Source organism: Schistocerca cancellata, chromosome 10 (assembly GCF_023864275.1).
Source record: "Schistocerca cancellata isolate TAMUIC-IGC-003103 chromosome 10, iqSchCanc2.1, whole genome shotgun sequence".
Classification (NCBI taxonomy): Eukaryota; Metazoa; Arthropoda; class Insecta; order Orthoptera; family Acrididae; genus Schistocerca; species Schistocerca cancellata.
The window spans coordinates 226,319,647-226,333,965 of NC_064635.1; the positions used below are offsets into that span (position 1 = coordinate 226,319,647).

At 43.3% G+C, this 14,319-nt stretch overlaps 1 protein-coding gene across 16 annotated transcripts in view; it reads left to right on the plus strand.

Annotated features, from left to right (window-relative positions):
- LOC126106362 (zinc finger protein 501-like) overlaps positions 1-14,319 on the plus strand; it is a 246,656-nt gene that overhangs the window by 146,396 nt on the left and 85,941 nt on the right. For 8 of the 16 annotated variants that reach the window (XM_049912623.1, XM_049912616.1, XM_049912614.1 and 5 more), the window contains one exon: positions 1,007-1,059. In XM_049912623.1, the coding sequence (XP_049768580.1) occupies positions 1,007-1,059 (53 nt within the window). Of the gene's footprint in view, positions 1-1,006; positions 1,060-2,925; positions 4,821-14,319 lie in introns of all 16 variants that reach the window. The other 8 variants (XM_049912617.1, XM_049912615.1, XM_049912619.1 and 5 more) reach the window with 3 other exon arrangements.

Sequence of the window (14,319 nt, forward strand, 5' to 3'; positions counted from 1 at the left end):
TTCATATGGCACAGTTGTTTGTGTGAGTTAGAAATTTTTATGTATCATGACATAAAATGATCTGCAATTTATTATGTAAAACATGGTTGTTTGAGTGTGTGTTTTCATTTTGAACTTTGATTTAATTAAAATTAATCATGATCATACACATGTTTAGGCTTGAAACCTGTTCCAGTTTCATGAGTCACTCCATTGCTTATATGGTCAGGTAGCATCAGTTTTCCTAAGGACATTGTTGTAACTAGGTGAAACTACTTTTGTCTAACCACAACTGTGGGCTCTTTGATTGCTTTGGGAACATGAAATATTACTTCACCGTAGTACGTAAATGAATAAAAGATTTACTTAACTTTGACACACTTCTTTGCCATAGGACTACTGGATAATTTACAACTGTTATGGACTAGCAAAGAATCACCTAATGCACTAACAAATAAACTGTTCTCTTGCAGTACATAGTTTGATATTCACAACAGTACAAGTTCATTGTTGACTCTATAATATGATGTTGACTGCTGTGGCTGAAGTCTCAAACTGGGCAGAACTCTTTCCAGTTCGACACCGTATTGACCTCAGCGTGAGGGCACTGGTGTGCTGGAGGGTAGGCGTTGTCCTCAGGAGTGACTCCCATACGTCATTGCAGATTGCAGTGAATGCTTGCTAATGTCTGTTATATCGATTTGCGTTGCCAACTATGGTGTGACACTGTGATCTCTGTATAATACCACAGACATAGTATATTATCTCTTTGGTGTGCCGTACTTCTACGTTCTGCATCTGAGGTGTGCTGTAGAGCTGGCTTCCCTTTCAGTTACTTCCATGTGCTGTTTGGTACATTGTGTTAGAGATGATATCCTTTCGCATTTATTACAAATTTCAATTCAGCTGTCTGAACAAACACTGTTTTATTAAATCTGTGAATGTTTCATGTTTCTGTGCCTTACAGGGACAGTTCAATGGTTGTTGTTGTCATTATTGTTATTATTATTAATATCCTTAATCCTAGCAGGAGCTCCAGAATGATGTGGAGTCGACAAGCTATGACAGTGAACCAGAAAGGTATTGTACAACATTTTCTTTTACTTCTTTTTAATTTTGTGCACAGTCATTGCTACAAACATTTCCCCTATTTCTTGCTTTCTTTCTTATCTTTGTTATTTTATCCATGTCAGCACCTTCTGTGCTGTTTCTGATGGCTAACAGATTATTACCTGCAAATTTTCAGTGTACTGGAATAACAAGTTGTTTAAAATTAAGCCCACGAAGTTCTGTTACAGAATAGATATAGTTTTTTTGCAATTCAAGTATAACTATAAGAACTGTTCTGGAAGTAACCTGTGTTGGACTATAAATAAAATGATGGGACCATTAAATAATATTCATTGGAAAAATTTAAAAACTACTTGTACCCCTTTGTATTACTTCTTTACATAGTCACCATTCTAATTTGCATTTATAATATATCGTAACGAGTTAACAAGTCCATCTGCATGAAATCTGATGCCAGAGATTGCAATCTGCCTATGACAATTTTCCGAAGTTCTTCATCTGAGTCAAAAATGTTTGGAACCAAGCCACTTTTTCTTGTGCATGATAAGATGGAATTCTCTTGGAACAAGACTATGCTGTAGAGTGGATGTTCAAAAGGTCCCATTTAAACTGAAATGATGCAACAGCTCTTTTGCTAGGCAGAGTGTGGCACTGCATTGTTGTGCAAAAGCATCAGACATGTAGTCAAGAGATCACACTATTGTTTTGAATGGATTTTCTTTGTTTTCTTATTGTTTAAATGTCTTTGACTGGAGATCAGTTTTAATCTTAGTTCAAAATCTACAAGATCTTTCACTGCATATGTTAATCTGAATTGTAGATACACAGTATTTATTAGTGGAGGTTCCATGTCATAAAGATGGAGGGAAAAAAGTGGTAGAAACTTCTTCAAGAGACTTATCCACAGCTGAAAAGCATTCATATAGTCACATAGCCATATGAAGTACTCACATACAGAATGATCACAAACAGTCTGAAGAGCTTGCGAGGGGCTTGCTTGGTAGGCTGTGCTGAAAAATAATTGTTAAAGGAAAAAATTTGATTTGTTGTGCTGTTTCCAAGTTAACTAGTGTTAGCCAAACAGGCCATTGTGCATGCTAATTCAAGCACCTCCCAGAGACAATTAGTGCCAGTTGTTCCCATATGATAGATGATAGTCCACATCACAAAATATGTGATGTGGGATGATAGCACACAAGACTGCTCAGCCTCTGACTCCAGTTCAGTCCTCACTACTGTCCCATCTAAAATTTGCGTATCACTCTCTTATTCAGTTTTAGGAAACCAAATGAAGAGCATGTTTGGCGACGCCATCTCTGGTGGGCTGCTTGAATTTTCATGCACAGTGGCCTGATTGGCCAACTTCAACACTGATTAACTTGGAAGTGGTGCAACAAATAGAATTTTCTTCTTAATAAGTATTTCTCAGCACAACCTATCATGCAACACCTTTACAAGATTTTCAGACTTTCTGACTCTGGTGTCACCGCCAGACACCACACTTGCTAGGTGGTAGCTTTTAAATCGGCCGCGGTCCATTAGTATACGTCGGACCCGCGTGTCGCCACTGTCAGTAATTGCAGACCGAGCGCCACCACACGGCAGGTCTAGAGAGACGTACTAGCACTCGCACCAGTTGTACAGCCGACGTTGCTAGCCGTGGTTCACTGAGAATTACGCTCTCATTTGCCGAGACGATAGTTAGCATAGCCTTCAGCTACAGTTGCTGCGTCCTAGCGAGGCGCCGTATTCAATTGATATTGATATTCTATTACTGTATCATCAAGAGCAATGTTCTACAAATGTGGATTAAAGTTAAGTATTCCAGAAGCTACGTACTTTTCTTTATAGCATTCATTACGTATCCTGTTTCAGACCTCACGCACCGAGCGAGGTGGCGCAGTGGTTAGCACACTGGACTCGCATTCGGGAGGACGACGGTTCAATCCCGTCTCCGGCCATCCTGATTTAGGTTTTCCGTGATTTCCCTAAATCGTTTCAGGCAAATGCCGGGATGGTTCCTTTGAAAGGGCACGGCCGATTTCCTTCCCAATCCTTCCCTAACCCGAGCTTTCGCTCCGTCTCTAATGACCTCGTTGTCGACGGGACGTTAAACACTAACCACCACCCCCCCCCACCACCTCAGACCTCACGCCAGCCTGCGCGAGTTTAAGCGCGTGCCTTTCGGCTCCCTCTCGTTGTGTCTAGGCTGTATTGTCTAGACACAACACTGACCACACTGTGTATGTACAGTAAATGAAGAAAAAATATACATGTATATATAATTCTTAGTACTCATATCTCTTGAACATAGAACGCTGTTACCATAATGGCCTAGACACAAGAAAACAGCACGTTACAGTTTGCAGGTGGCTTTGTTTCAAAATGGTGTGATGCTACAATTCTCTGTATAACCAACATCACAGAGAATACATCATTTGGCTGCTGATGATTTACAGCAACCTGGGCATTGGCTGTCAGTTTGCAGGATTGATTTGGCTGTGAACACAAACTGCAGACAACAATGTTTCAGAAGTTTACTGAACATGATGAAAAGATAGGTAATACAGACTATTGGCCATGGATTTGGGCACCTTTCTGTGTGGACAAAAGTTGCAGAAAGCCACTAGTATTCAATCTTAAAGAAACTATAATCTCAGAGAGCAGCCAAAGGATGTATTTGCATTGTGTATTTAGGTGGAACTGTCGAGCATATGTAGGTTGGTTTGGCCACCACAGTGAGTTACTCTTAGATGTAGTGTCCTCGTGTCATCCTCAGGCATTAGGACAGAGCGAGATGGCATAGTGGCTAGCACACTGGACTCGCATTTGGGAGGACTATGGATCAAATCACCCTCCAGATACTGACTTTTCATGATGTACCTGAATCGCTCCAGGTAAATGCCAGGTTTTACCCTTTGAAAAGGCCATAGCAGATTTCCTTCCCCATTCTTTGTAATCCAAGCTCGTGTTCTGTCTCTAATGACTGCACTGTCACTGGGATGTAAAACTCTAATCTGCCTTCCTTTGCTTCAGGGCCTTGAAACAGGTATCCATCTAGATAATATGGGGACCTATAGTTGAAAATTGACTTCAAATCATGATGCAGTTCAGCATTTTCAACATTAACTTACATTACCAGAGGCGACAGGTGTGGTAATTGGAAAAAAGATTCAAGAACTGATCAGACATCAAGCTGCAGACCTTTAGTGTCACAGTCCAGTATGTAACCACTAACCCACTGAAACCTCTTTGTCCAAATATCTTGACTTACATATGTTTACTATTTCTCTTTATCAGTGCACATGCTGTTTTCATAGCTGTTTAAGCATGTGTTGTAATTTAAAGTGTTTAATATAAATTATGTATAGTTACTGCTATTTGAGCCTAAAGAGCATTTTATAAAGTGCAATCATTATTTTAATTTCCTTTTCATACTCTACCAGTATGTGTCTATGAAATGCATTTAAAGTAATCACATTAGTTATGAGTTGTCTCTAAGAACTGTCAAGAAACCAGTTAATTATTATCTGCTTTTGTTACGTACGTCACCGATAGTTTGCTCTACCTAACTCAACATATTAAAAAAAAAGTGGAATTTTGTTGTTTTAACAAGTTTACTCCCTTTTTTGTGTTACGTCTATTTATTACTTACTATTTTCAACATGTATTTGCACAGAACAAAATCTGTTGTTTTGTAATTTCGCTAGGTTGTGAACTTACAACTGCAGTTGCATTTCATTTGATCAGTGAAATTTTGCCAGTCAAAGGTAATCCTAGTTTACAGTGCTGTAATCTAAGACTAGTGTTTATGCAACACAGATTTCAGAGTTCAGTTTGACCTGAATTCATTTTTGTGCTAATCTAAGATCAGCTGTTATATAGAATTCGTTCTTAATGTTTCACAGTAGGTATCAGCATTGAGCGTCCATTCATGTTCCATAAAATTTGAACCAAAATGCCTTTAGTGTGCATACGAATAATAGTCAACCTTTATAGCTGATAGAACTAATTGTGCCTTTTTGATTTGTTGGGTGCAGAATAACCTCCCCCCCCCCCCCTCCCCAACCTCCTGCCCCCTCCCCTTTTCATTGACTGCTGTTCTATCATGATGTTAGCATAGGAAATCCATTTCTTGTTGTTGGTCATGATTCAGTTTAGTATGTCACCTCCTTCTGCATGTCCCGGCGGAGGTTCGAGTCCTCCCTCGGGCATGGGTGTGTGTGTTTGTCCTTAGGATACTTTAGGTTAAGTAGTGTGTAAGCTTAGGGGCTGATGACCTTAGCAGTTAAGTCCCGTAAGATATCACACACATTTATTTCCCTTCTGCACTATAATGGAAATAACTTCCAAAGAAGCAGCCATCTGTTGAGTTCTGCAGTTCACAGGAAGGAGTTTTGATACGCATTGAGTGCAGAACTTGTGGTATCCCTAATTTTTAATCGCATTCTCATTTGAAACACACTGATAAATCTGTGGAGAGTTTTCCATCAGTTAAGATACTTTGAAAGCCAGTTTAAAAAAAAAATCATAAGTTTTATGCACCAATTTATTGTTAATTGCAGACATACAGACACATCAGTCATCATGAATATTCATCCTTCTACTCCTACTCAAATGACACTAGTGACACACAACATCTTTCCTCAACACATATGGTCTGCATGAAGCACAATATTGTGATGGGGGTCAACAGCTGAGAGCTTTATTTACCACTAAAGACAATATGTTGCAGTGCTCATTTTGAATGGCCACTGGAGTGAACAAGAAGCAATGTACCTTTCTCTGTGTTGCAGCTCCAAAACACACCTATTGTACGAACTGTTCCAGTGGCACCCTCCCGCTACTTCCTGTGCTTTGTGAATACAGAGGTTTCTTCCCAGATGGTGCTAATATGTACACCATTTGATCAAAAGTATCTGGACATCTAGTATTGCACATTAGTATGGGGTGTGCCCACCCTTCTTTTTTATGAAAGCTTGAACTCTGCTGAAGACAAAAATGAGGTGTCTGAATGCCTGGGGAGAATAGCAGCCCATTTGTCCTCAAGAGCTGAAACCAAACAATGTAGTGATGCTGGAATGAAGCTGATGTTCTAACTCATCCCAAGGGTATTGGACTTAGGTTGATATACAGGGTGTTACAAAAAGGTACGGCGAAACTTTAAGGAAACATTCCTCACACACAAAGAAAGAAAATATGTTATGCGGGCATCTGTCCGGAAACACTTACTTTCCCTGTTAGAGCTCATTTTATTACTTCTCTTCAAATCACATTAATCATGGAATGGTTGGTTGGTTGGTTGGTTTGGGGAAGGAGACCAGACAGTGAGGTCATCAGTCTCATCGGATTAGGGAAGGATGGGAAAGGAAGTCGGCTGTGCCCTTTTGAAAGGAACCATCCGGGCATTTGCCTGGAGCGATTTAGGGAAATCACGGAAAACCTAAATCAGGATGGCCGGACGTGGGATTGAACCGTTGTCCTCCTGAATGCGAGTCCAGTGTCTAACCACTGCGCCACCTCGCTCGGTCATGATATGGAAACACACAGCAACAGAACGTACCAGCGTGACTTCAAACACTTTGTTATAGGAAATGTTCAAAATGGCCTCCGTTAGCGAGGATACATGCATCCACCCTCCGTCGCATGGAATCCCTGATGCGCTGATGCAGCCCTGGAGAATGGTGTATTGTATCACAGTCATCCACAATACGAGCACGAAGAGTCTCTACATTTGGTACCGGGGTTGCTTAGACAAGACCTTTCAAATGCCCCCATAAATGAAAGTCAAGAGGGTTGAGGTCAGGAAAGCGTGGAGGCCATGGAATTGGTTCGCCTCTACCAATCCATCGGTCACCGAATCTGTTGTTGAGAAGCGTACGAACACTTCGACTGAAATGTGCAGGAGCTCCATCGTGCATGAACCACATGTTGTGTCGTACTTGTAAAGGTACATGTTCTAGCAGCACAGGTAGAGTATCCCGTATGAAATCATGATAATGTGCTCCATTGAGTGTAGGTGACTGACGAAACTAAAATGAGCTCTAACATGGAAATTAAGTGTTTCCGGACACATGTCCACATAACATCTTTTCTTTATTTGTGTGTGAGGAATGTTTCCTGAAAGTTTGGCCATACCTTTTTGTAACACCCTGTATTGGGCAGGCCTGTCAATTCCAAGAGTTTATATGTGTGGTGTCTGTTCTTGCAGACATGTCAGAGAGAACACACACCATACATATAAATATGAGGCTCCTCCAGAAAGTAAGTTTCCCAATGTTGTTTACTTTAAAGCAGATGTATTTAGCTGAGAAAATTGTGCCGGTGCAACAGATCTGTAACGTGAGTCATATGCTGCCAGACAGGCCCTGAGGTGGCATCTTTCATTCATTCTGCCGTTGCCTGCGAGGTTCGGTCAGTGATAAGGCTCCTTAATGCACAAAACATACAAAACATAGCGCCCATGAAAATTCATTGCCCGCTCTGTCACGTCTATGGGCAGTACATCATGAGCCAACAGATGGTGCGTCAGTGGTGTAGGCTTTTTTTTAAGTTCGTCAAAGTGTCTGTGATTAAGAGTGCAGTGGTTGACTGTCCCTCATCAGTGATCACCTGGTTGAGTTGGTGTGGCCAATATCCAGGAGAACTGCCACTTCATGATTACAGAGCTCAGCAGTCATTTCCACAGATATGGTCCTTGTTGCATGAAATTGTCACTGAGCACTTGCTGCTCGAGAAATTGTGTGCTAGGTGGGTGTCGAAAAGCCCGACACCAGAGCGCAAAACAAAATGCTTGGGAGCAGCATTGATGTTTCTGCAGCAGTACTTTTCTTGCACCTCAAGAAATTCCTGTGCACCGGCTAGCATTTTGACGATGACAGAGGGCTGAAGACGATTATCGTTCTGGTTCCATTCACAGGTGGCAGACGTCTGCAACACAGGAATACAAAAGTTGTTACCGTGATATGACGAGTGTCTCAATTTTTTGGCTGCTGAGTCAAAAAATAGCTCTAACATTGCTGTACCTGTTACCAATAAAGTTTTTCTTCGGCAAATCGTGACACCTTCAATGCAGATGCAATCTTTGTTTAACCTCTTGTGGGAATCTGGTGAAGCTACAAACAATGAAGATAATGGACAGGAGCCACTACGTACGTAGTTTGCAGTATATGAGAATGTGGGTTGGACAGGAGCACACTCAGACAGCCAAAGTAGTTAAAATGACCACTCATGATATGTTACAGTCTGGCACAAATTTTCACTTGTCACCATTGGACGTTTTCCAGCGCCCAATTCCCATAATGTTAGAATGTCTCTCTTGTCATTTCAGGAGTGTTATTGTTCATTGCCTCACACATGCTGCATTCTCATGCTAATACTAAAAGTCATCATCTTGAACTGTTCCTGTACTGTATCCAGTACAAAGTGCTGTAGAATGTGTTCATATCCTTCCACATTTTTCACTTTCATAAATGTAGAAAGGGACCACGCCCTAACTACAAGAAACACACTCATACCATAACACCACCTCCTCCAATACTTCACTGTCAGCACTACATTTCACTGTTGGTAGGTAATGTTCTCCAGGTGTTTGCCAAACCCAAACACTTTCATTGGATTGCCACAGGGTATAAAACATTACTCCAAATCACTCTTTTCCAGTCCTCTGCTTACGAGGAGTTGATTGACCATTGTACCCTATTCTTTCTAACTCACTATGCACAGTCATTTTGTTAGCTGGACTGCTGTTAGTACTTTGGAACGCATGAATGATTCCCTCCGCTGATTTTGTGCAAGTTTTTTACAACCTCCCTCTGAAATGCTAGAGGTGCCTGTGTATTAGTACATGCGATCTGGCTCATCTAGCTTTAGCTGTGGTAATTCTTGTGCATGTTCACTACACAATCACATCACCAAGAGATGATGTGGACAGCTTTGGAAGGGTTGAAATGTCAGTAATGGATTTCTCGTTTTTGTCATTTTCAGGTGACATCAAAGACTTATTCATGTTTGAACTACTGAGCTTTCTTGACCAACCCATTCTGTTATTAATGCTTCAGCGACAACACAATAGTCCTAGCCTCCTTTTATACTGGTGGGTCAGCCATGTATGACATCTAGTGTTCAATTCCATATTACGTAGTGGGTATCCGGATACTTTTAATCAGGTGGTGTAGTTACGTCGTAACTGATAGTTTTAGTTGGAGATGCTAAACTATGCATTGTTACATTCTGTTTGAAAAAAGTCATGGCAGTAACAAATTAAGTGTAGAGTTATATATTTATTCACAAGTTACATTCATAACGATGTTGTGGTGGTTAACTGTAATTTTATATCAATTACAGTTTAAGTATGATCTGAGGATGGTTGTTATCAACTTGAACCAGGTTTCTTCTGGCTATTATAACAGTGTACCACATTGCCACCTTCATCGTGATTATTAGCTACATGGCACATATTTATACCTGACTGCTGGTTTATTAGATGTGCTTCTTGGGTTATCTGCGAGCTTAGAAATCCTGCTAGTAATCACATTGTTAGCAATTATGACAATTTATTTTCTTGACAAAACAAACAGTGTGGCATGTGGAGGAATTGGTATACCAGAACATATTGTATAACAGTGTTCTCTAAATAGTGATGTTAGGATTAACAACATTACAAGTCTCTGCTTATTCCTAGATAATTACAAATGTCACCAAGCAAATATTCCTCTGGAAATTGCAAGATTCTTGGCATAAATGGAAGTAAACAACTGAAATACCAAGCACCTGTAAACAACTGGAAGTAAACAACTGAAATACCAAGCACCTGTATATAATGACCTCTGTTTCATAAAGGCGTTCTCAAGACTTCACTGTGTATTGTAATTTTCAGCTATATGCATCATTCTTGTTCCTGCAGGGAATTATTAAGTTATTTACCTGACTTGGTCTCATCTCAGTCTTTTCTTAGCACTTGGAATCCAGTAAAGAACTCGTCTGTCATCTACCACCCTTTAACCTGCTTGCATGCCTTTCAATTTCATGTCTTATGTAACTATTTTGTCCACTCCAGTCTGTTTGATCCATTTGTTTTCCTCTCCCTCCTAGTAACTACAGTGACACATCTTACCACAGGTCTCCGTAGCATTTCTCAGTTTTTGAATGACTTTGGGAGTGGGAAGTCCATGTCTGAGGACCTTAAGTAAAAACCAATAATACACGCTGATTGGAAATTTCCCTTTTCAGGCTCACTGAAAGCTTGGTTGTGAATATTATGTTTAGTTTATCAAAAGCACTCCAGCCACATTTACTTTCCTGTTAATTTATTGTATCCATTAAGGCATAGTCTTCAGCTGCCCTAGATGTAGAGATGATGTACAATTCATATGTACTGGAGACAATGCACATGGCAAGTTTAAACAAAGTGTAAATCCTATGCACAGAACCAACTCAAGATGTAGTCTTCAGTCAACAGCAAGCAATAAGCTGGCCAACACACCAAACTGTAACAAGTCCCAGGGTGAATGGTAGAGAGATAGTATGATTGTGGTTCTACGAACCCTCGGCCAAGCACTTAAATGTGAATTGCAGAGTAGTCATGTAGATGTAGATGTAGATGTGTAGCAGCAGTTTTTAGAGGAGCGGCTTGGACACAAGTGATCAACATTAAGATTGCAAACACATGAAGCTGTTGGAGCTTGCAATGCTGATATTTGTATGCAGCCTGTGAACTTTTTGTGGTGCAGGGATGCAGGTTTGCTGCGTGAAGCACTGCTGACAGTTCCAGTATGTGCAATGGAATGCCACCAGTGATGTTATCTGGAAAAACCGTGTTGGAATCACTGATGGGTACAGCATTTTCATCCAGTGAGATGCCATGTAGGAGCAACTTGGGTCAGTATAGAAGATGGTTTGCTACCTCAGATGTTGAGGATTGAGACTGATGCACCTCCATGTCTCTTGGAAGTAAAGTAGACCACTGTGGAGCTACATTTGAACCCACTACCCACCCCAGTGGTATTGCTGGGAACTGTGAGGTGCTGGCACTGTTGTCCTTGTGACCAATGGATGAAACAGGTGTAAGCAGAGGCTGCTGCTGTTGTTGCGTTGCTGCTGGATGGTGCATGTACCGTGCTGGGTACTGGTGGTTGCAAGATTCTAGTTGCTGGTGGTGATGGTGGATGATGTATCCATGGTATGGGTCGAAGATTATATGGGCTGTAAAATCCTGACATGTCTGGCCTGTTCTGCAGGGAATTTTAGTGATATCCATATTGGTGGCCATCTGGTTTCACAAGGTAGAGTTGGTATCCCACGGCTCCAGTGACTGGTGTGTGCACACACTCCCGCTGGCTCACACTGTGAAGCCTCTGTGGAAATGACCATCTGTCTGTCATGCAGTAACTGTGCTGGTGTGTTCCAAGCACTCATTGTCACCCTATAACTGCTTAGACATGTTAGGGCATCCTCTGTGGATTTTGAGTGGGTTGCTGCATTCATTTTTTCCTTAAAGTTATGGACAATCCGCTCTGCATCTGCATTGAATTGTGGTGGTAAAAGGCAGAAAGGAATTGCTGAATGCCATATTATTCATAAATATCTGTTAAGGTGACAGTTGTTGTGGGTCAAAGGCTTCTACTTGCCGCCCGGGCTGCTGTGACAGTAGAAGACAGCAAAAGGAAAGTTGAAGTTTTCAATACCACATTTAAGAAACTATTCACACAGGAGGATTGTACGAAGATATTGTACTTTGACTGCTGCAAAGACTTCTGTATGGAGGATGGTGTACTGGGAGATATTGTCATTGAGTGACTGTAGAAGGATACACGATGACTTGGAGAACAGTTCTCATTGGTGTTGTAACCACGACAGGAACGATCGTGGGGTTGCCAAGAACGAAAGCGCGCTGGGACGAAACAGGAGCACCCTGCAAACAAACAAAATGAACATGGAAGTACGGACACGAACAATGACGGACGACCAAGCAAGACCTAACGGACAACAACATGCAAATAGCAATGGGATCACAAGCGAAACCTCACTAATCCACAATGTCCACTCATATACGGAAACAAAGTAAGGTAAACACGCTGTCTGTAGGCGAGATGTCGATAGACTAACACAAATATCAGACTGCCTGTTGCACGAGAGGCAGGCGCTTAAATACATGATAGTCCGTTGCTATTGGCCGCTGGGACCACGTGCTCCACTGTGGCGCCCTCATATTATATGCGGGCCAGAAGCATGTGCACAACCACGGCTTACGGCCTGATGGCTGGAGAAACCTCTAGTGGTAATCGAGGTCCACGCCATCTGGCGCAGATTCGAAACCCGCGGTGCTCAGTACCAGATCTCTCTCCCCTGAAACTTGCGCGTAGGGGTAGAAACGCCCCAGACGGTGCTGAGGCGGTCGGCAGATGGGAGGACACCCAGGCTCGTCAACCGCCGGTGGCAGGGAGGAAGAAACATCTGAGGTGTTCATGATGACCGACCCAAATGCCAGGGTGGTGGAGGGAGTCGCCAATCCACCTGGGGACGGGGAGGGCTGGCGGCAGGCCCGCTGGGAGGCAGCAACCCGGGGGCAGTGGCAGTGACTCGAGGACTGCGTCTGTACCTGAAGGAGATAGTGGAGGAGCAGGTGGCAGCGGGAGCTGCGACGACCGTGTCGGGCATCCAAACTGGCTTGCTCCCATACAAGCGGGCCCATATGATTGCGCCGGGGGCGTAACGCTGAGAGGTCCGGGAGTGGGGTCAGGAGGGGGATGGCATCAGCTAATGGAGCAAGCTCCACTGGACTGCGGCCATCAGTTGGCGTCGTGCGATAGGTGCTCAGAAACAGGGTGAGGGCTGACATGGTTGGAGATGTGTCGACTGCCTTTGTGAACTGTTGTTTAAATGTGCGGACAAGCCTTTCCACCACGCCATTTTAGGAAGGGTGGAAAGGCGGGATATGGATATGTTTGATGCTGTTGGTGTGACAGAAGTCGTGGAAGGAGGATGTTGTGAATAGGGGGCCTTTATCAGAGACCAGTGTGTGAGGCAGGCCTTCGATGGTGAGAACCCGGGCCAGGGCCATTAGTGTGGCCTCCGTGGTGGTGGACACCATGCGGACGATGTATGGGTATTTGGAGTAGGCATCAATGATAAGTAACCACATGGACCCCAAAAACGGGCCCGCAAGATTGATAAGGATGCGATCCCAGAGCTGGTGAGGCACAGGCCTGGGTGAGAACGACTGAAGGGGCCCTTGCCTGGTGACTCACACACGCAGTGCACCCGCAGACCAGGCAGTCAATATCGCCATTGATGCTGAGCCAATACACGTGCCGGCAAGCCAAAACTTTCATGTGGGACATACCCCAGTGGCTGCGGTCTAACAAACTGAGCACTTGATGTCTCAAATCCAGAGGGATGACCACCAGATGGGCATCTGACTCCGTGACCAACAGAAGGACATCATTGACCATGGAGAGCCTGTGGGACAGGTGTCGCCATTGGCTGAAATCAGTCTGCATCTAACGAGTAAGATAGGAGGGCCACCCGTTGACCACGTAGCTGAGAACCTGCCGCAAGATAAAGTCGCGGCGGGTCGCCGAAGCAATGTGAGCAGCCATAAGAGGCAGATCGTCCAGTGCATCCTGGTGGGCGGAATCAATGTGAAAGCAGAGGACGCCCTGTTGGTCAAATGCAGGATCAGGGCCTGCTGGGAGACGTGACAAAGCGTCCGCATTAGCATGGTGGGCAGTGGGCTTATACCAGATGGTGTAAGTGTAATTTCGTAAAAATTACACCCAGCACTGGAGATGTTGAGCCCTCCACTCCGGAAGATGAGAGTGGGGTCCGAAAAGTGTAACTAAGGGTTTATTGTGAATTTTGCCCCAAAGAGACAGGTTTGAAATTTTTGGACGGCGAACACGATCTCCAGGGCCTCCTTTTCAATCTGGGAGTAGTACCATTGTGCTGGGGTCAACGTCTTGGATGCATAAGCGATGGGCTGTTTGGAGCCATCGGCATTCCGATGCACAAGGACGGCTCGAGTGCCATATGCCTACGCATCAGCTGCCACAATCAAGGGGCGGTCTGGAGAGAAGGGGCTAAGGCAAGGGGCAGACTTCAGCGTCACCTTTATACAGAGAAAAACCTGGACACAGACTGGAGTCCAATCAAAAGGCACCGCTTTGCGACACAAGTGATTGAGTGGTTGAGCAATGGAGGCAGCCTGGGGTAAGAACTTAAAGTAATAAGTAATCTTGCCCAAAAATTTAGATAAGTCCTTGGGATGAG